Here is a 23,279-nt window from a genome sequence, read left to right as displayed (position 1 = left end):
GTTCAACAACATTAAATGTAACTATAAATGGAAAAACATTCTTTAATGAACAGAGAATTCAGTGCTGGTGTAAGAGGAGTCTAACGCTTCAGGACGTGCTGTTATAGGAAAGTAATCAACTTCAGGATGGTAACAGTAACTGCACTTCATCATACACTCTGTTGTTGATTATTTTACTATAAATGCACACCTGCAAGTGTTTTATTCCTCACAAAAAACATGTACAGTGTGACATTTTCAAGACTGATTTGTCAAACTTTCCAGACTTCCTATGTGCAATGTTTTTTGTTACTTTATAAAGGTCACTGGTTGTGTTATGAAAAAGGAAAAACAGACTAGATCGGTGTTAATGTGTTTGGAAAACAGCAGGTTTACACACTTGGTGCCTTCTGGTCTTCTCAACAACTTTTTATAGCTGCTATAACGTAAATGAGAAGAGGAACTTATTTCATTTTCATGGACGTTTCACTCCATTAAATATAACTATAAACAGAGAAGTAGGACATGATAAAAGAGTTGCCAAATTGCTGTGGTATAAAAGGAATAAAAGATGGCAGATTTACAAACTCGGTGCCTTTGCTCTTTATATACAATATCCATACTTTTCCAGGTTGAAAAATAAGTGCAATTCATCTAAAATAATTGGTCAAATATTTCCTTATTAAAAATTCATGATAATTGATAATCTCGCCAATGTTGCAGTTTGTTATTTTTAATTACTTGAGAAAATCAAAAATTGTGTTCACGATTTTTGTCTATATGTAAAAGATTAATCTCTTCAGAGAATAATGACACAATAACACAAACTTGTGTTTGAGAACAGTTACAACCATCGAGTAAAAGTGAAAGAAAGTCATTCTACAACAAAAATGTACCATGTCTAGTTTCACCAGGTCTTTCTGACAGTGGATATAGCAGTGTGGCCAGTTCAGCATAGACAGCTTCCTGCTGGGGCAGTGTGGTGAGCCACACGGCTTCCAACAAGCTACAAAACACACTACGACACACTAAATGTCACTGTCAGTGCTAGAAAAAAATGACAGCTAGCATGTTATACTTTCAACAGAATTTGTTCTCCCAGAGCTAAATATACACAAGTGTTATGTAAGCAGATTGCACTGGCTGACTCAGACAGGATAAATCGGTCCGGAGTGATGCTTCAAACCACGGATGCGCTTGTTACCACCACAACACGCGATCATGCCTGTCACCAGGTTCTGTTATTACATTAGTATTTAGGTTGATTCAATCTAAACCTGGACATGATTTTAAAAAAATGGTTTAAGCAGTGGCCTCAGCACAAGTGTATGAAGTTGCTAAGGAACCCCGTTTGGAAAACTGACTTCCGGTCCGGAATGCTTGTTTGTGTTTTGACGCGAGGAGGTAGTAAAACTAGTCCTTTGTTAGAGGTGTGTTTTAAAATCTCACTCACAAAAGAATTCTGACCAATCCCAGCCTCACCGGTAGTTAGTATTTCTGTTTGTATATGTCTGCGATATTTTCTAATAAACTCAGTTTGCCGTGATTCCAAATATAGAAACAAACGAGTCATTTACAAAGGCGGTACACACATCACGGGCATCGTGCCTCATCCAGTGCACACAAAAGTTAATCTACATGTATTTAATCCTGCAGGCTTCAGAGTGGACGATCTGCATGAAAGGAAAAATCTTCCACGACACACTCGCATTATACCAAACTGATACGGAGCATCAGTACAGAGCCCATTTTAGTCTGAATTGCGAGAATATCTTCGGATCCGTATTTTATTCCGTGAAGGCCGTGTTACATTGACTGACAGGATACAAATCTTGGACAAAAACACAGGATGTGTATTATAGCACAATAAAAGTAAAATTTAAAGCACATGTCTCATCTTGCACATTTGTTTATTTTATTGTTTATTCTTGACTGGCGAGCTGAAACGAACCAAATTACCTCCAACACTGCCGCGTAGCAATAAAGGAATTTTCTATCTGATGTTTAGCGAGAGTTTTTAGGTTACCGTGAGGGGGAGAGAACCTAATTAGTATCTGATATCCTGAGCCACGACTGAAACAAAGAAATAAGCTACTAGTCCATACCTGATCTGTGACTACTGGGCACTTGTTTTTTTATTCGCTTCAACGAAACAAATAATAAAATCACATTTTATTTTTACTGCAGTGAGAGAATGATTAACTCTTTAAACATCAAACATTCAAAAGTTATAACCAAGTAACCGAGATGGAAACAGTCATTAATTCAGAAGCACACGTTTTATATCTCAGATAAAGGAAAATAAACTGTTTGGCCCAACTACTCGATTTACTCCATCAATAATTTACCAGCTAACAAGCCAGCCCGTCATTCCCTGTCCTCGGTCCAGAGACTTTCGTCAATAATTATAAAACCACATTAGCGTCTGCACTAGTAAGGCCTGGCAAAAAGAATTATAGACAGGTCTTGATCTCTACTCAGGAATTTTAAGACAAATACACAATCCTTTCCATTTATGACAAGCTACGAAAAGAAAACAAGTCACAGCAGAAATCTTTAGACTGCTGTCATTTATAAGATGTAGCTAAGCTAAGCTAGCTTGTGAGTAAGATGTATACTATTAAACAGTTCATCTCATCAGTGGAAGTAGTGACAGATCTCCAGCTCTATACTCAAGTCTCTGGTTACTGTAATAATCATCCGCATGAATCGGTCAGGCAGCCATCTAATGAAGCTTATCGCCTAACGTAGAGGTGGAATTCTGAACGTTCACGTACAATTGCTGCAGGTTTTGCGACAGAAAGTCACAGCAGCACGTCACATGGTCTGTACTGAACTTTGTGACTAATAGATTACTATAGACAGTCTAGATATAAACCACGATGTCATTCAGGGCACTGTGACCACTGTCTCTTATAAACTACAGAAGGTTTGGAGCCAGATGTTGGACAGATGCTGTTACTAAGCTATTTTTGACTTTGCACATCAAACTAGGTGCATTTTTATTAGTTAAGGCAGACAATGCGGTCTTTTTACAACAGCATGTCTCAAAGCCCTGAGAAGGCCAGCACAGCAAAGCCCGAGTCTTTAGGATCTATAGATTATTTTATCGAAAGATCATCTGTGGAGGAGACCATTTTAACTCGGCAAAACACAGAAACAAAACTTGGTACACTACACTGTATTTTAGATATTCTATGGCTTGGTGTTTAAGTCATATGGTAACATTCACCTAATCTTTCATCTACGCATTCTGCAGCTAGTGTAAGAACAAGAGAAAGAGGTAACAAGAGAAAGAAAAAGTAACAAGAGAAAGAAATAGAAAAAGAAACCAAGTAACATGAAATAAAGCAACAAAAGAAACACAAGAAAGAAACCAACCAGAAGAGTGACAAAGACAGAAACCAAATAAGAGAAAGAAACATGAGGGGGACAAGCAAAAGAGAAAAAAAATAATTTTAAAAAAATTACAAGAGAAAGAAAAAAATAAACAAACACAAGAAAGAAGAAAGATATATAAATAAAACTAAAGATACAAAATAAACTAAAACAAATACAAAAAGAAAGCAAAGAAAGCAAGGAAGAAGCAATGAAAGAAAGAGAGAGAGTAAGGAGGAGAGAGAGGTGTTTATAATAAGGTGCGTGATACGTGCTGATGAAGTGTAGATATAATGATTTAAGTGAAAGCAGCAGGTGAGTAATGAGTCAGCAGCACTGCCTCACCCTGCCTCACTTCAGCACATGTAGCAGTCCTCACCTGTTACTCTGCTCTAATTGAGCTGAGTCAGTAGTCTACTGATGCATGAGGCTAATTAGCACTTAGAGCAGTGCTACACAGCCTCTTATCTGTAGTAACGTCATTAATGTGTCACGGTTTTAAACAGCACTGCACCTCATTCCAGCGTGTTCAGTATAATTCAGGACGCTGTGCAGCTGACAGGTTTAAAATACAAGATATGGCCTTACTGCCGAGAGACCGCACGCTCGAATCCTGACAGTGCTACAGCTATCCGTGGCTGGGAGTCTGGCGATCAAAAGTGGCCGTGCTCTCAGTGGGAGGGGCATATTCTCTTTCCCCTGTCAATCACAGCAACACTAGCCAATCATGTGTGTCTGTGAGCTCATGTATGCAGAAGAGAGCAAATGGCGTTTTCGGCAGGTGAACAAACTGGGGGAAACATGGGGTATGACATGAGACAAACTGCAGGAAGTGAACGTGGGAAAAAAAATTTACATTATTTATATTAGTGCACAAAAAAAGAAGAACATTAACAACTATTCAACGGGGCGCTTTAAAGTCTTAAAAAAAAAAAAAAAAAAGTTACTGCTTTGGATCTATAAACCAGAACATAACAGAAATGTCAGGTTATGTAAATGCTCCTGTGGCTTTATACCAAAAAAAAAAAAAAAAAAGAAAAGAAAAGAAAAAAATGTAAATACAAGGTGTACTGTGTCTACAAGGTCTGGAATGAACCAATCTTGAATCTCACTTGGTTGTGGTTCACCGCTTCACTATGAGCTGCTGACAGTAAAAGAGAAATAAAAGCTCAGGATTGGCACTGATGTTATCTGGAGCTGCACTTCCACCGAAACGTTTCACAATTTTAAAACAATTTTCCAAAGTCGGCAAAAGAAAATGAATGCAAATGAATGAGGCAGAGTCATGGAAAAGCCTGAACATGCCGTAAAAGTGAAACGAGACCAAACAGCAGCGTAATGGAGAGATGTGATGTTGGATATCTGTTCATGTTCTTAACATTCAGAGCTGCAGCCATGTTTGAGGCTTTTGTTAATAAAATCAGGCCAAACGGCACACTTTGTGTCCTCTGTGGCCATGTTTTTGTTTAGATAAATCCAAATATAGTGATGAAACATGTGCATTACATCCACAATGTTGTGATTTATTTAAAAAAAATATGTTTCCATCACTTTTACTCACACCTTGGCTTAAGCGGTCGACCAACCAGAATTTTAATTACGTTTTCCAGAGCGTCAAGCTGATTAACTGGTTTCGTCAGCACTAACTGCTAAAAATAAAACTTTCAAAGATGGGATTCTGTGCACGGTCTTCAATCCAGTGACGTTCTTGTACGTCGCACTGCAGTGTTCTAAAGTTTTTATTTTGCTGCTGAAAACGGGCAAATGTTCAAAACTTTCACAGACTGGACTGGCAAAAGATCAATAGCAGGGCTGCTGCTGACGATGCAGAATAAAGAACTGGCTGTGTTAATGCTGCAGTAGCAATTCTGCGTATACTCGGGATTCTAACATTTTATATTCTGAAGCTTGTGGCCGGAAAATTTTACAAAAAAAAAAAAGAATAATCGAGACAAGGCGTCAGTGAATAAAACTATTTTGATGACTCTTCTCTGTGATTTGGCTCCTCATGATTTAATAACATTCACAGACAAGGAACATTTGGTGTTCGACAAAAATCAAACCGAATTGGTGAAGCAAGAATAATCTGACTTAAAAAAAAAAGTGAAAAGCGGTTCATGGCCAGATGAGTTAGTAAATACAGTTTATTTTCAAACAGATGTGTGAGAATTTTAAACTAATCAGTGTGAAAATTAGTTGTTTGATTTCCGTTACGCGTTCAAGCTTTGTATAGCTAACCATACCAGCTACATGCACTCAACAAGGCTCCAATGATCACTGCTACTTCCTTCCAAGCGTTATTTTTCCTTGTATTTCCTCTATACACATTTAATGAGAGGTCGTAGATGACAGGGTAAGATGAAACCACAGGTTTTGCTTGTTTGTATGTCAAACAGTAAATGGGAACTAAGTGCAGGTAGAACTGGAAGTCTGGATTTGTCACTTATTTGTCATGCCTACTTTCTGAAAATCAAAGTTTGCATGTCGCTTGCGATGAAATCGTGGCTGCGTGTCGAGTGCAGGGTGACGCTGTGGAAAACTCGTGGACGTTATATGACAAGGGAGTTTAATTTCAAACTTTCCCACATTGTACACTGTGATCTATTTATAGATCTGAAAACTAAACAATCAGGATCCACAACTTTGTTATCAAGTGGAGAAGAGCAAAAACGAACCTTATCATGATGTTATCTGGATAAGAAAATGATAAGAAAAAGACTGAACAGAAGCCTACCTAAGCAGGCACTAAGGCTGGATTATATGTGCATTTAACTGCAGGTAGGCGGACGCAGGATGGCTGCTGTGTGCATCCTGCACTTGTCTGAAGCATCGCTTGCACAAATCCTCAGAAATTAAAAGGTGCAAATATACTTCATATTCCCCATTGTGCGCGCAGCTGCTATGCAAGCGAGTCTGTGAACAAAATAGTATGTACATCTGGAAAATTAAATGCGGCGTCCAAAACATCTCTGTTCGTCTGATTTCCATACACACTGAGGAGCTCCGTTTCTCTTTAAAACGTTCTGCTGTCTTTGTGATTGTCGTCATTATCTGCATCTCAAATCAAAAACCCCTCATTGGACATTCAAAAATATTTATTAATCCAGAAATCTAGAAGACCCGTACTCAACACGCACCTTTCAGGAGGAATTTTTTTTACGCTTTTTTTTTTCTTTTTGGTCAAACACTAACTGTAATAGGAAAACACATTAGTGTTAGTACTCAATAACCGTCTAGAATAGTACACAAGTATGCAAATTCGAGACACAACACTAGATTCTTTATTTGGTTGTGGACAAAGTCTCATAAGGTGCTCCACTGTCTCCACTGTATATGTTGGTATTGCACAGACACATTGCGTTAAATTCTGGGGGCGTGCACAAGCGACGAGCCAAATGACCACAGGATACACGCGGCGGCGCAACACCAACACAAACGGTGAGGAGAGTGTAGCACCATGTGACCCTGTGTCCACAATCTGACTACACAAACTAGCATTGTGTCTTGAAACACATACTTATGTATGATTCAAAATGGATATTAAGTACCAGTTTTCCTATTATGTTTAGTGTTTGCATTCTGAAAACCTCTTATGTAGCCTTCAATCCTATCTAAATGTCTGTTTTGTGTAGAATGTGAGGTCATAACCTTTGATGTGAGATACAACTCATGACAATCAAAACAACGGCAGACCGTTTCAAAGAGAAACAGAGCTTGTGAGTGTGTAACATTTTGCCTGGACTTGGAATCCAGACGACTGAAAAATTTGCGATCATCAAGTGGAGAAAAACAAAAATGAACCTGATCACAATGTTATTTGGAAACTAAAATTTTTCTTAGACTGGTCAGAAGTCAAATCCAAGTAGGCATTAACCTTCAACACAATTTGCAGATCTGAAGCCTCTAAGTGCATGAGTAAACCACTCACACGCAGTCCTTTTGTTTATCACCACACCAGACGTGGGTTTATTAGACAAATATCAGTCCAGCAGAGAAGCATGCACAGAAAACAGTTAACCACACAGTGAGCTAATGGATAGTCAAGTGGGCGGTTGTTTTTAAGTTTAAAATGAAAAGAAAAGAAAAAAAACGGCCATACGATGTTTCCGTTATCAGGCTGCATAATGCTGAGCTAAAGTGCAGTATGGAGTTTCCCTGATGATGCACCCCATAACAGCAGTCGAGAAATCAAACATACACAGCGGCAATACCAGGAATGAGTGTACAGTACGCTCCGTCACTAGACAAAACCACTACACAAAATCGGCTCAAATGGACCGTGCGATTTCACATAACGCTCTGAAATGTTCACAAACTGTACTGGCGAAGATCAGTGACAGGGTTTCTCCTGCTGCTGATGCTGCAGAATAACGGACTGGCCGTGATCACGATTTACGGCTTCCCATGATTAATTAAAGGTAATTGACTGCGACGCTGAGGCGCTCAGCTAAAGTTATATATTTTCCAGTGACTGTGAGGGGTTAAAACTCACGAGCTGCCTTTTTATACGTTTCAACCGACTGCCAGGTGGCATATTAAAGCTGAACATTTACATTTTCTAGTCTAATTTGTATAGATTTAATTATTGTGACTATATTAAATGGCTCACTTAATTATTTGAAATGCAAAGAAATTAATTTAAAAAATGAAAAATATATTTTGTTCTTACTAATTATGATTTCAGTACTGAGCACAATAATGTGATTTTATACCAGTATACAGCTCTGCTGACGCTCGATTCTGATTGGTCAGAAGGTGTTAAAAAATTTCTATACAGCAGCTCGGATACGTTATCGTTTCTATAGTAACAATTATTCACATGACAGATTTTAAAACATGCATAATTGTTAACACGGTGAAGTTTTCTGTAAAGAGAATTTAACATTTATGGAAGGAGCCTTCGGTGTCAGTGCTTTGTAACTGTCAGAGGTAAAGCAGTGTCTGTATTTCTGCGTGGAAGAAAGGCAGAATCCATCACGTCATAAAATCACTAACTCTATAAACATGACATTATAAAAAAGGTATGTTAGACTGATTTTTTTTTCGGTTTTATCAGAGGTTGTAGCACAATCAGTTAGTGTGAGTCAGAGTGTTAGCCTCACTGTCTCTGGTTCTCAGAAGTGTCCAGGACTTGGGAGTATTCAGGAAGTTCCACTGAATCTCCTCCAGCTACACCATACGGGACACGGCTCACACGGCAGAGAAGAGCCAAAAAGGCTCGCAGCACTCCAAATAGAAGAGGAATGTCGAGCAACGTGTCGAGGCTCCGATGTGGACCAGATCAGTTCTAAACCACCCCACGCAGTCTGCACGCTAAAGCTCTTAGCCTTTAGCCTCAGGCTGTCCAAAACACACAGTTTTCCATCACACCTCTCTTTTCTCATGAACACACACACACAGAGCGATTGTGTGCCTCTGACTAACCGCATTCTTCATGACTCACCTTGGTGATGAGAACGGTGGGTGGACCACATGACCGTATATTCCACACCCCAGAAGCGCTCCGGTGAAAAGCAAGAGAAAGGAGGAAGTAAGTGTTTCGAAGCACGATTACTGAGCAGGAAAAAAAAAAATTTCCACTTTGTCACTGCTAACAGCTACAAATGCTCCTACCCACCAAACCGGAGGACAAGAGAACTAACAGGAAGTTCAAGTACGAGAAAAAGAGAGTGTCCTGACATGACCGGTCACATCACAGAGATCAACCTGGCAGGAAGGATGGGATAATAAGACCGAAAGGCTTAAGCCAGCAATTTATAGTGGTCTTTTAAAAATTATTACACTTCACACTGTGCAATGATCCAAATACAATCTGTGGCTGAATTCTTAAACACAGTGTGTAATAACATGTCAGATGACACAATCAAGATCCTCCGCAAGATAGACCTGTGATTACAGATCAAAGAAAATCACAACGTTCTGCTTACGCCATCGATCAGCGTGCTCGGGGTTCATGGAATAAAAAAAAGTGTTGCATAAAAAGAAACAAGTCCTTGGCACAAATGGAGAAAACAAATTTTAAAAGCTGGGTAAAAGACACAGATGGTCCATTCCTCAAAGTGACCTAGACATACTAAAAATATTTTTCTGCCCATTAGTACATGTGGCAGCTCTGCGACACACTGCACGCAGGGTCAAGCATGCAGACTGGTAAATGTTACGTTAAATTTAAAAATAAATAAATTAATTTTTTTTTTAAAAAAGGCAAATCAGAATTTTATTTTTCCATTTGAGCCAGGAATTATTTAACAAGTTCTGACACACAGTCTACAGCTGTGTTTAGTCACCATGGCACTCAATGTCAGCCAGTGAGTACGTCACATTGCACATTCAACTCACCACCAAAGAATTCTTTTACGATGTGTAATTTTTTTTTGTGACAGCAAAAACGTACAGTATGAAGCTGACTTTAAAGTCTCTGTGAAGTGCTTTGAAACTCGCAGCTATATTCGATGTGTTGACGTAAGTTACAGGAGGTCAGGGCGTGACATATCGCTCCTCCCCCTTCCTAAAGAGCCAATAGCGTTTAGCTTACCTCAGAGCCTGGGCTACGCTGATATGATTTCTTTTGCTCAATAAAGGCAACGCCGCAAAGGTGATTTTTAATGTTGGGGGCAGGACACTTCAGATTCTAGAGAGTATTTGATTGGACTGAAAACCTGAAGTGAAGCGCAGAATGATGTCATCAAAATTGTTGATCCGTATTGGTGGTAGAGAAAGACTGTAAATTTGAATGCACAAATCTTCTAAATGCGAATTTTGTCACTGCTTTGGAGTACGCTAGCTTATACGCAGCCTTAAGGCTAACAAATTCATACTAAAAGCCACAAAACTTCAATTTTGATTTCGTGGGGACTTTAATCTATACCAAAAAAAAACTTTTCAAACAAAATATTTACAAAGAAATCAAGGGTGAGTTAAATGAAAACTATAATATCTTATTGTTTGAAGACAGGTGTACAATTTTAAAAATCTTTAAAAGAAAGACTTTAATTTGGTCCTTTGCAGTGTTTAATATGCTTTACAGTAGGTTTCTCTAATTTACGTCACACTTAAGGTTTTCATTTGACTCACCCTTGTATGTTTTGGTGATAGGCAGATATTTTACTGACGGTGCTCTGACTCAGTAAAATAAAAATCACTGACCGCACCTTTAAGACAAAGAAGTTATCTTTGTTTGATAATGCTTTAACAGCAGCGCTTGATCCTTTTGAAAGGATTTTGCCTGCAAGTGTTTTTCTGAAATGAACCATGAAGGAAGTGTGGCAGGCATTATAACGAGTTATATAATTATACGAGTGTGGCAGGCATTCAGTCACTTAAGTGGCAAAAAATGAACACCAGCTCACGTACAGAACATTCAAAAGCCAAAGTACAAGCAAGACGAGTTTGTCAAAGTTACGAGTCGGGCTTGCCGCTATGGTGGTCTAACATTTGACTAGGTTCTAGACATTTGCAAGCTTGTAAATGCTAATGACCTGATGACAATTGTCTGTAATTATCTGCATCTAATTTTCCTTTCTGATAGTGTGCATATTAACAGTTTCTGATATGCTGTTACTGTAACATCAACCTCTTTGTGAAAGGAGTAAAATTACACGGGCATGAGTTACGGGTGATATGACAAAAAATATCATATTATAACAACACACTGTGATATAGACAGCAGCACACGCACATGTAAACATTATATATACACATATACACACACACACACACACACACACACAATATAATATATATATACACACACACACACACACACACACACACTATTAAGCAGGTGGTTTTAATATTATGGTTGATTGGGGGGGTGTGTGTGTGTGTGTACATACATACATGTATACACACACACACATACACACACACCCCAATCAACCATAACATTAAAACCACCTGCTTAATATTGTGTAGGTCCCCCTTGTGCTGCCAAAACAGCTGTTGAGGCATGGACTCCACAAGACCTCTGTTGTATCTGGCACCAAGACGTTAGCAGCAGATCCTTTAAGTCCTGTAAGTTGTGAGGTGGGGCCTCCATGGATCAAACTGTCTGTCCAGGACATCCACAGATGCTAGATCGAATTGAGATCTGGGGAATTTGGAGGCCAAGTCAACACCGTGATACTCTTTGGCATGTTCCTCAAACCATTTCTGAACAATTACTGCCAGTGAGGCAGGGAGCATTATCCTGCTGAAAGAGGCCACTGCCATTAGAGAATAGCGTTGCCATGAAGGCGTGTACCTGGTCTGCAACAATGTTTAGGTAGCTGGTACGCGTCAAAGTAACATCCACCTAAAGTCCAGGACCCAAGGTTTCCCAGCAGAACATTGCCCAGAGCATCACACTGCCTCTGCTGGCTTGCCTTCTTCCCTGGTGCATCCTGGTGCCATCTCTTCCCAGGTAAGCTACGCACACGCACCCAGCTGTCCACATGATGTAAAAGAAAACGGATTCATCAGACCAGGCCACCTTCTTCCATTGCTCCATGGTCCAGTTCTGATGCTCACATGCCCATTGAAGGTGCATTTGGCGGTGGACAGAGGTCAGCATGGGCACTCTGACCGGTCTGCAGCTACACAGCCCCATATTCTATCATAACCAACATTAACTCTATCAGCAATTTGTGCTACAGAAGCTCTTCTGTGGGATCAGACCAGATGGACTAGCCTTCACTCCCTACGCGCATCAGTGAGCCTTGGACGCCCATGACCCTGTAGCCGGTTCACCGGTTATCCTTCCTTGGACCACTTTTGGTAGGTACTAACCACTGCATACCACAAGACCTGCTGTCTTTGAGATGCTCTGACCCAGTCGTCTATCCAACACGATTTGGCCCAAATCAAAGTTGCTTCAATCCTTACGCTTGCTCATTTTTCCTGCTTCCAACACATCAACTATGAGAACCGACTGTTCACATGCTGCCTAATATATCCCACCCTTTGACAGGTGCCACTGTAACAAGATACTCAATGTTACTCACCTCACCTGTCAGTGGTTGTAAATGTTATGGCTCTGTGTGTGTGTGTGTGTGTGTGTGTGTGTGTGTGTGTGTATAATTTTTGGGTTTAAAAAAAAAAAAGCATTAAAATGATTAAAAAGATATCAGGATGTATCAGAAAAACATAATTTATCGTAATACCGATATATCACATCACTCAGCCCTAGAACAAGTTCCACTCGTATGTCTGTGATTTCCAACGACTCACATTTATCAAAAAGTTATTATATTTATTATTACGTTTTTAATTATTATTAGTTTATATGAATTGAATGGGTTTTAATCAAAACCCCTTAAATAACTCAAAAACAAGTTGCCTATAAATAATTTCAGTTTGTTCTATGGGTGGAAAGTTCAGGAATAAAAAGCTCTACAGGTCTAAATAAAGACAATATTCCTGGCCACCTTTAAACAACTTCATGGTATATATTTTACAGTTAAAAGAGTTCCCTGGCTAAAAATGTTTGAGAATTCTTGGTTTTATTAACTACAAAGCTCGCTCACTATATGATGGTGAGCACAAGAAGGCTGGGGTTAACATCATTTGCAAATATTTCAGTGTAAGACAACAGAACGTGTCAACTAGCTGAAGTAAACTTGCTTAAAGACCTAATTTATCGTCACTGACTTTGTATCTCAAAAAGCTGAAGGTGCAGTCAGCGATTTTGTCGAAAATGGCTGAATGCTAGAGCAAGATTTTCAAGATGACATGTGACTAGCGACACTTTTAATGCTGATTAGTTTTGTTTACGCTCCTGTGACCGCATTAAGGAATTACACAAAACAAAAACAGCCTGCTGATCTGACCGTGTTACACTAACAGAACGGGTTCAATCATTCTTTTACAGATTTAATCGACTGATTAGTCACTTTTTAGAGGAATGTACAGAAGAGAAACAGCGACTACACAAACTGCAGAACAGGTGCAGACAGGTAGGCAGGAAGGCCAGCAGCTACTTAAGCTGTTTAATACAACATGGAGACGCTTTTTTGATGAAAGCGGTTTCTACAGCTACTCATCATAACTACGTACAGCACTTCAGATGAAAAAGCAACACGGGATTTTATTAAAATCAGCTAACATGGAACGAAACACTTGTTTAGTGTTTAACACTCGTATTGATGCTATCGATGGTCAAATCCTACTTCATCAAAGTAACATAGAAAACAAAAAAAAAAAAAAATAAGGAACAATGATTCAGTGACACAAATAAGGAATTTGTTCATTATACAAAAGCAGTTCCCCAGAAAAGCCCTGATCGGACAGGATTAGATTTAGACCTGGACCTGAGGCAACTCCTCACCATTCCTCAGGTGCTCCTGTGTGATTTAGGCCATTTAGGTGTGTTTCCTGCTTCCTCCCTCAGAGATCAAACCACCTGCTCTGACATCGTCTGATCATTTTATTCCCGAGGGGCAGTTCTGGGATTATGGAGGCAGGAGCGACTAAGCTTTAAAATGAAGCACTTCACTTAAAAAAAAATACATCTGTAAAACGCAACTTTTCTTCCATTCAGTTAACGTTAACATTTAGACTAGTGGATACTGTTGTTAACATGACATACATCAACCTGCTTCACATTACAAAAAATTCTCTGATAATCTCTCTGATATCCGAATCCACCATTTTGTTTCTGCTAGTAACGGATCAGTGCCATCTCTAATCCTTCCTGAATCGATAAGCATGCGATCATACATGCCGATTAAAGAAGCTACAGGTATATTTATACTTTCTTATATACTATATTTCTATATCTTTATATAACTTTATATTGACATGCCTCACAACGCAGTGTAGCTTTTAGTTTTCTAGAAATAAACGAATGAGCAGTTACATCCCTGTCCTTTATCATCCAACATTAAATTCTGCCAAATTTTTGCAAATGAGCCAATAATATTCTCCATATTCAAATCATTAGTGCATATAAAGTAACACACGTCCACATATGACGCAAACGTGCGAGGCGGTCATAGGAAAAACCACCTCGTATAAACTCAGTCATAGTGAGAGCACTGTCATGGAGGAGACGAGTAAAGATGTTGCTATAGACATCACAAAGAGAATATACTCCCGTTCAATTGGGGCTAAATACAGACCTAATCTGTGGATTTAAATGTAAAAGCGGAACAAGTCTCTTGTCATGTTTGTAAACTGGTCTAACAAGCCGAGACCAGCTGATCTACAGGAAAAGTTTTCCATCGTGTCTATCTAAACCTAAGTGTACAAGCAAGAATTTAATTCTGGGAAAATCTCTAAAATTCCCTTCATTTCTTGCAGGACTTTTCATTAAATTCTTCAGTTCGAGGTGTTGCTCTAAATCACTGTGACGAGAGACAAAGGATGACCGTTGTTTTTTTTTCCCCCACAGGGAAGATCTTGAGGTTGTTTCTAACATAATCAACATGACTCAAAGTAAACACAAAGTAAACAATGATTCAATCTGCACATGAACACCACAAAATGTTCAGGACCGTGTAAGTAAACAGTTATTTTTATGCTCTCGGGTTTGAAAGTTGGATTACACATATTTATATATGGAGAGAAAAAAAAAAAAAAAAAAAAAAAAAAAAACAGGTGTGCTTTCTCTCCTATCTGCCATCCTAACACCTTTATAGTTAGAGTGTAAGGGTTCTAGGTGTGCATTTACGCTAAATTTTTATTGACCTTGTCTCTTAGACTTGTGCTGCAGGTTCACTACAGTGGATAGAGATGAAGTTGGAAAAACACTGAAGTATCCACTGCCACGGAAGTTCCTGCTAGGTGTGTGTGCGTGTGTGTCATTACTTAATAAATAAATAAATAAGTAAATAACATGACACTTAAGAGAACAATCAAGTTGCGTACACTTAGCTTATTTACAGCTACTGCTAAAAAAGTCGGAATAAACTAGTGGAGGCGTTTCTAACGGCCGTTATAAACTTCCCCCTGTTGCATTTCCTTCCTCAGCAAAGCCTCTCTGGAATAAGCGTTGACCTTTGACCTCAGCATAAATCATTACAAACTCCTGTGGAATGCCTGGTGAAGGAGGAAGTGGCTTTAGCTAGCGTGAGCATGAAGAGCAAAAAAAAAAAAACCAGGAAATCTGGTTCTGTAAGCCGGCCAAGCCCATGTACAACCACACAAAAAAAAAGAAAGTCAGCAAGTTTTTATTTTTGCACAAAGAGAACAAAAAAGACACTCACAAAAGTAAATAATTAATCTTTCATGTGTGTGTGGGGACTTCCAGAGGACAAAAAAAAAAAAAAAAAGTTTTCCTGAACATAGGAAGAGGGAGGTTGGTTATTTGCTTGAAAGCTTACGCATGAATAATAAATGCTGCTATGAGTTAGGTTTGAGTTAGCGCTGGCTCGGACACACTCTGGACATCGCTCCTCCGGGAAACTCCAACTCTAAATGCCAAATCCCAAGACGCTCTTCAGGCTTCCAGATACAGTTGTGTCTAGAAATTAAAAGATCTGGACATGGGTTCAGAAGGATTTTGCTTCCAATCTGACAACACAGAGTGTACCGCATGTTTTGTTTCCTTGTTTGACCCCCACACACATACACACACACACATACACGTACATACACACACCCACAGGAAGGGAAGGCATGCTGAAAACATTAAAGTCCCAGTCGTGGAAAAAACATGCACTGGTCATTATCAGCCAGGCAGTGGGAGGAGAGCGGCATGTGCACTATGCTCCTCTGTGTCAAGAACTTTTTCCACCGTCTGACTGTTGCAACGTTCCACGTTTGCGTCAGTCTGACTCGCATACGGATCTGACAAAGATAAGCCTCGTCACGCTCGGCAGATATGTGACGATCAAAGAGTGACGGGAAGGGCTCGCCGTGTCTCGGTGCAGTGAAAAAGGTCAGACGCTATTCACAGCCGGGGGTCACCTCACGAGGTAAATTCTTCGTCATTAAAACAGACGTTCAGTATCAGCAAACACGGCGAAAAGTTCCACGTTGTCACTTACGTCGCATTTTCCACTGTGTTTCCCCCCCCCCTATTGTTTACGCAACAGAACTCGGACAGCATGGAAAAACAACCGCTTTAGGATGAAGTCTTAGGATTAATAAAGCCTGAAGGATCTGACCAAACATGATGAGGGCTCAAAATAAAAATCAAGATACAAGTTCTCATGTCGGGTCGAGCTGGGAGCGGTTTCCAAAACCTTCGCCTGCTGCCACAACAAATACGCCACCCCCATCTTCCTCCGAAAGCACCCCCTCCCCCCGGCTTACTCACACACACTCTCGTACACACATACACTCGTACACACACACAATCGTATACACACACACACACCCCCTCTCTCACCAGGAGGCTGCTTGGCCAGGGTTTTTTAGCTTTCCTTGCTAACAATGAACACTGTTTTTTTTTTTCTTCTTCTTTTTCTGAAGCCATTTTGTCCAAAAACTCCTACAGAGGGAAGTGTGTTCGAAAAGTGTCTAAAGTCTGAGGACTCTGTATGAAAACTGCTCGATCGCTTGCGCCATAACTGCTTCTGATCAGTTCTATAAACAAACCTGAATAGAACTGTGGGGGAAAAGGTTATTTGTAGGCATGAAAGCTTATAAACCTAAAGAACATGGGGGAAAAAAAAAAAAAAAAAACATTTTACCTTTTTACAGCTGCTGAATAATGTGCAATTTTTTCCAAAAGGGCATCCAGTGTCTGAAAATCCAGCAAATCATTGGACTTGGAATGCATCTTGTAATCCATTTATAGGTTCCTGTCTCCAAAAAACAAAACCGAAAGGAACAAAAAAAAGAGGCTGAAAACTTTTTTTTTTTTAAATGGACTGCTCTAATCCCAAAACATGAGAACAGCTAGCTTTCAAATCTCCAGTTCAGATAAATGTGTCCCGAGATCCACTGTGCCGAACACATTTTAAATCCACAGGAAGTCCACAATAATCCTGAGAGAAGTGAAGATTTTAAGTCCTGAGAGAAGTCCCGAAAAGAGAGCTCCTGTTTGCCTTAAAGAGAGAAAAAGAGAGAGAAGGAGCGAGTGAGAGAGAGAGAGAGCGGTAAAAGAGGCCTGAGGCCGGCTAGCTGCGTTAGCTCTGTGCGCCGGTCTTCTCTCTTCCCCCTCCCCCTCTCAGGAGGACAACGGCCCAGTCGCCACAGGCACTTTGCCCCATTGTGTCCCGCCGCCGAAAGCCCCGCTCATTCGACACCCGGACACACAGATAGAGAGATAAAGAGAAAGAGAGAGAGACAGAGAGAGAGAGACGCCTAGAATTTTAGGAAAAATCCAGAAACTCAGCTTTCTTTTTTTCCCTCCTCTCTCCCGAAACAGCAGCGTGCTCTTACTCAACGGTGAAAATGGCTCTGCCGCTTCCTCATTCAGAATAGTCTCTGCCCACACACACACACACACACACACACACACACCCCTCCCTCTGCGCTCTCTTTCTCACACACTCTCTTGCTTTACTTGTTCATTCGCTCAACCCCTCCCTTCGTCACCCATCAATAGCTCGAGGTCTCTCCACCCTCCCACCCTTCCTGCCTCTCTCTCTCTCTCTCTCTCTCTCTCTCTCTCTCTCCCCCGCCAAACCGCTTTCTCTCTCTCTCTCTCTCTCTCTCTCTCTCTCTCACATACACACACACACACCACCCTTCATCTCCCCCGCCCCCTGCTTCCCTACTACCATTCGGTCCTCCCTTCCCCCTCCCCAATTCCTTTTTAGCTTCAGCTCAAACCAAAGCGAGGTCCCCCTTATCTGAGCTCCAAACACACTCACACACGTGCGCGCACACACGCACACACCCACACCACGTACGCGTCTAGACTATGGCAGCAGCACAAAAGAGGAACCTTTCTACAATTATTAAAGCCGTTTAACATGTACAAGAGAGACACAGTGGGCAGTGAGAAAGGTGGAGCTTATTTCATTTCTCCTACGGAACAGCCGTCATCGGAAAAAACCTTTTGAAAGAAAAATAAAAAACAAACTGACGTACTTCGGGCTAAAAGTCTCAGTGCAGTAGTAAACACCGTTTCCGTTTCCTGTTATGTCAGACAGCACAGAGGGAACCCCGACTCGCAGTCAGAGCGGGACTGAATTATAGACGGGTGGATTTGTGTGACAGAAAGAGAGAGAGAGAGAGAAAGAGAGAGAGAGAGAGGAGTTATTCTCCCAGAAGGCATCTCTTTCCATCTCCTTCCATCTCACTCTTCTAATCAAGCTGCCATCTGTCTACACAAACGTTTCTCACATCATCATGACACGGCTAAATCCCTTCACTCTCGCAGCGCTCCTCACACACTGCTCTCCCTGTTTGTGGAGGAGAAAGCCCATCGCACCATAGAAACATGTAACCGGGTGTGAGAGGAAGGAAGAAAACAGGCGCGTTGAACCACACCGGACCGGACCAGCGGCCCACATCTGAAGAACATATTGGTGTAATTAGCGATGGAGGCGTGAGAACGCGGGCATGCCAAAGCGAAACAAGTGGGACTTTGGGGAAAGGGGTGGGTGATGATACAGTTTCACATGAAAAACAAAATCACTAGAGATGCCGGGCCATATACGTGGTTACAAGGTCCATAATGCGTTAGGTTGCTGATTAAGTGTGCTCGATTCTGATTGGTCAGAAGGTGCTGATTAATGTTCACAGGTTTAATGCGTTCTCTCTACTATAGAAACAGTAACGGATTAATCACTCACACCTGGACTTCTCAACAACTTAAAAACGTTATTATGAGGTGAAGATTTCTGTAAGGAGATGTTTATTTAACACTCATGAAAGGAGTCTCCAGTGTCAGTGAAACGTTCGCAAACGTTTTCCGACACAGGAAACTGTTCAGGACAGGTGAGTTTTCCAGTTTCTCAGAAACGCAACACTCTGCATTTTTTTTTTGTCTTATTACACTTGAGGAGAGAGAAGAAAAGAGACACCGGTGAGGGAACGACTGTTTATAGCTGCTGTGACGTAAGCGATAAGAAATACCAACTTCGCGTACGTTCCTGAACATTAAGTGGAACTATAAACAGATTAAAAGTGTGTGTCATTCTTTCATGAATTATGAAACAGTCAATGGTCAATGTGGCATAAGAGGAATAAAAACACTTTTCAGGCATGTTGTTATAGAAAAATGATGAACTTTGTGGTAGTAACAGTAACTTTGCTTCATCATACTTCCCCATTGTTGATTATTTTCCTATAACAGCACTTTCCTACGTGTGTTATTCCTTACATAATCCCAATATTCACAATATTATGAGATATCCCTGCTATGGGCACTACTGCTTTTGCCAGTAAACCTGCTCATGTAAAATCTGTTAAAAAACATGTAAAAGTATCATGATATATTTTTCACTCTAGTATCCCCGACCTCTACAATCAAGCCACGCAGCTTAAAAGCTACGTCCTGATCACAAGGACCTTAAGCCTTGATTAGTCAATCCTGTTTTAGAAATGATCATATCTAATTTTTCAGGGGAAAATCAGAGCCAGTGAGATTGACTTTGTAACTGCAGCTGGTGTGAAGAGACTTACTGATTATCATGAGTGCTGATTTTAACAGAATAAAAACCTGACATGGAGCTTTTCTTCCAGATGTGCAGTAGTTTTGTAATAAAGAGCACTCTAAGGCAAATACACATCAGCTGCGTTTGTAGTTTTGCTCATCCGTGACAAAACAGTGTTATTAACGGAGGTTTCATTTGTCCTGGAAAAGTGCCCAACCTGTCGTGAAGGGGAAGCCCCAATCTAATTGCACTAAACAGATAATCCTGTGTGCTCCATGTGCTCTCGTTTACCGGCAGGATCATGACAGAGAGAGAGAGAGGGAGAGAGAGAGAGAGAGAGAGAGACAGAGAGAGAGTAATCAGCAAAAGATGAGAAGAGTAAACACTGCTGAGAAATAAACGCTGCTCAATAAGGAAATTCATCAAAAAGAAGGGGGGGGGGGGGGGGGGGGTGTTACATTACTTAAAAAAATCGGATTTTAATTTAAATAAGGAGTGATCTGATTTCCTCTCTTGGCTCTGTGATCATTTTTACAAACACTAATCTAATCGGGCTAAAACACTACACACACATTCACACATAATGAGCTATTATCACTCACTCAGACAATAAGAGGTGGGTGTCTCACCCCTGTGGTTTTGGCATAGAGAGAGAGAGAGAGCGAGAGAGTGTGCGTGAAAGAGAGTGAGAGAGAAAGAGAAAGAGAGAGTGGGAGAGAGAGAGGGAGAGAGAGGGAGAGAGAGAGAGAGAGAGAGAGAGAGAGATAATTGAGGAGGATGAGGAATTACAGCCAGGCTCTCACACACCCCCACACCCCCTCACCCACACACACACCACCAGATACAGATCTAGAGGAACAGATGTGAAAGAGAGATGGGCTTTTGTATCCTTCATCTCGCCTCTTCCTGAAATAAACCCCAAACGACCCAACAAACACACATGCATGCACACACACACACACACACACACACACACATACCCGGAAGCACATCTTTAATACACTATTTTCCAAGACTCTAAATAGAAACAGAGGGATACGGGTCATATGGCAAACACACTCATCATACCTGAACACATTCTACACAATAATGTACATCATGATGTTTAGGTTAGAATATTTAGAACAAAGCAAAAAGGGAGTGGCTTACTGATTATTTAAAAATTTTAAAAATTAATATTTTTGTATAACATCTAAAAAAATGAAATTGTCTAAAGTTAGAAAGGAATTTCTTTTTTTTTTTTTAATTAAAATTAGGTTCAATATATTTAGTTATTTAATCAAGAATTATAATAATGACAACAGTATAATATTTTCAAATAATTTTGTAATATAATTTAATAATAATTCTTAGTGTAAAATTATTCCTATTCGTTGTTTACTTTTTACTTGTTTATTTTATTCCAAAGAGAAATCCAGTGGGATTCTGCTGATTCTTATTTTTATATTGGATATAATTTTTTGGCTGAAAATAACACGCTTTAGTGGTATAGATGCATACATCTGTGTGTCCCGTGGACAAACATAACTGTACTAAATTAAACAAACAAACAAATAAAAAAGACGCTCATTCAAAAAAAAAAACAAAAAACCCTAATTACCATTTTTTGGAATTTACTGATTGATTAGCTAGTCACTGCTATCTCAGAACAAAAAATAAAATACTGATAACAATAAGATATCAAGATCTTAACTTATTTTTATTATCTCATTTAATTCAAGTTACATTTATTTATTTCCATTTAATTTGTACATAGTATTTTTTGTAATTGTATGCCTGTCTATTTTTTTTATATATAATATATAACTTTAAAGATTACTATTCATTATTTACTTTTTCCTATTATATTTTATTCCGAATTGACGTCCCGTGGGATTCCTGTTGTTTCTGATGGATAGAAAGTATTTCAGCCAAAAATAATAACTTTTGCAGTATATTTCCATCCATTTGTTTCCCCATGCACATGCATAATATATTATAAAATCAATTCTGCATTGTTTAACACAAATAGGTGTCATAAAAGTGGATCATTTTTCTACATATTCTTCTTCTTTTTTTTTTTTTTTTTTTTAATGCAAGTGTTCCAGCGCTTAAGGAGTGTCCGGACTCCTCTAGAAAAAAAAAAAATATATTTTGGCTGCTAGTTTATTGGATTTTCATCTCACTCAGATTTCTAAAAATGTAATCAAGTAAATAATTACCTATTCATACCTGCATGCAAATACTGACATACTATCTTAAATAAATGAATAAATAATGCAATGTCACGCTGCCGTACCGCCCGGTCCTTCACACTACAACCTACAAACAATACTCTCGGTAGCTGGGCAACTAATTACTTTACCACACCTGGGCAAATGCCACTGCTGAACTGGGAGGAGACTGTGACTTGTGACCTTTGACCTCAAACCCAAACCACTACTCATTAAAGCAGACACTATCTGCAGTCAGGGTGAGACATTTTCACTCGCTCTGCCTCAGAAAACAAAAAGCTCCAATGTCCACGAGCTCAGGAGATACAGTGTATCCGATTTCACGTGTGATCACGACCTCTTGTGAACCTTGCGTGCCCACACACACACACACACACACACACACACACACACACACACACACACACACCCCAAGGTCCAGGGTGCAATCAGGCAGAGTCCACGTGCCATATGCATCTTTCCTCAGGACAATACAGCAGCTGCTGGAGTGACAAAGAGGCAGCAGAGATCCTGAGAGATTCAAGAGGAGCTGGAACACCACACACACACACACACACACACACACACACACACCATTTGGGGAGGATTGGTGTTTGTGTGTGTAGTCGTAGAAGAGGAGATGGAGGATGAAATGGAGTGGGGGGTTGGGTTGTAGCAGGAAGAGTCGTAGGCAGAAAGACATGAAAGAAAATAACTGTGTCTGAGGAAGCGCCATCAGACTTCCGAGGTCATTAATCATGTGAGCAGCCAGAACTAACAAGAACCTGGCTGGAGGAGTGTGTGCGCACGCACACACACACACACACACACACACACACACACACACACATGCACGCACACATGCACGCACACGCACACACACACCACACACATGCACCAGAAGCAGGTGATGGTGAGATAATGAGTAACACAAGAATTACAACAGGGAAAAGAGGAGAAAAAAAAGGCACTCAAAGCCTTTTCATCTGCTTCATACATCCAATCCTGCTGTAATGAAGGACTGAAAAACTCTTCTCTCCTCCCATCTGCTCAGGACACAACACACGCACCCACCCTCCACACACACACACACACACACACACACACACACACACACACACACACACACTTCCCATCTGTTGTCTGAGTGCGTGTATCCAGGGATGACACAGCAGTCACACACCGGCACAGCGGAGCACCAGCAGTCACCCTCGCTATCCCCTGATGTTTAGTCGCCAGGGTGTTACAGTAAGTCAGT

General features: G+C 40.3%; 1 protein-coding gene across 7 annotated transcripts in view; it reads right to left on the bottom strand.

The window, feature by feature from the left end:
- Positions 1-23,279, bottom strand: part of brd4 (bromodomain containing 4) — a 55,117-nt gene that overhangs the window by 18,872 nt on the left and 12,966 nt on the right. For 3 of the 7 annotated variants that reach the window (XM_053228715.1, XM_053228713.1, XM_053228714.1), the window contains exon 3: positions 16,971-17,327. The exons of 1 other annotated variant lie outside the window; for it this stretch is intronic. In XM_053228715.1, the coding sequence (XP_053084690.1) occupies positions 16,971-17,071 (101 nt within the window). In that variant the 5' untranslated portion in view covers positions 17,072-17,327. Of the gene's footprint in view, positions 1-16,970; positions 17,817-23,279 lie in introns of those variants that run through there. 3 more of the 7 variants (XM_034298539.2, XM_034298542.2, XM_034298543.2) reach the window with 2 other exon arrangements.

This window comes from Pangasianodon hypophthalmus, chromosome 23, assembly GCF_027358585.1.
Source record: "Pangasianodon hypophthalmus isolate fPanHyp1 chromosome 23, fPanHyp1.pri, whole genome shotgun sequence".
In the NCBI taxonomy this organism is placed as follows: domain Eukaryota; kingdom Metazoa; phylum Chordata; class Actinopteri; order Siluriformes; family Pangasiidae; genus Pangasianodon; species Pangasianodon hypophthalmus.
The sequence above is the reverse complement of the archived record's forward strand: the minus strand, read 5'-3'. Positions and strand labels throughout refer to the sequence as shown.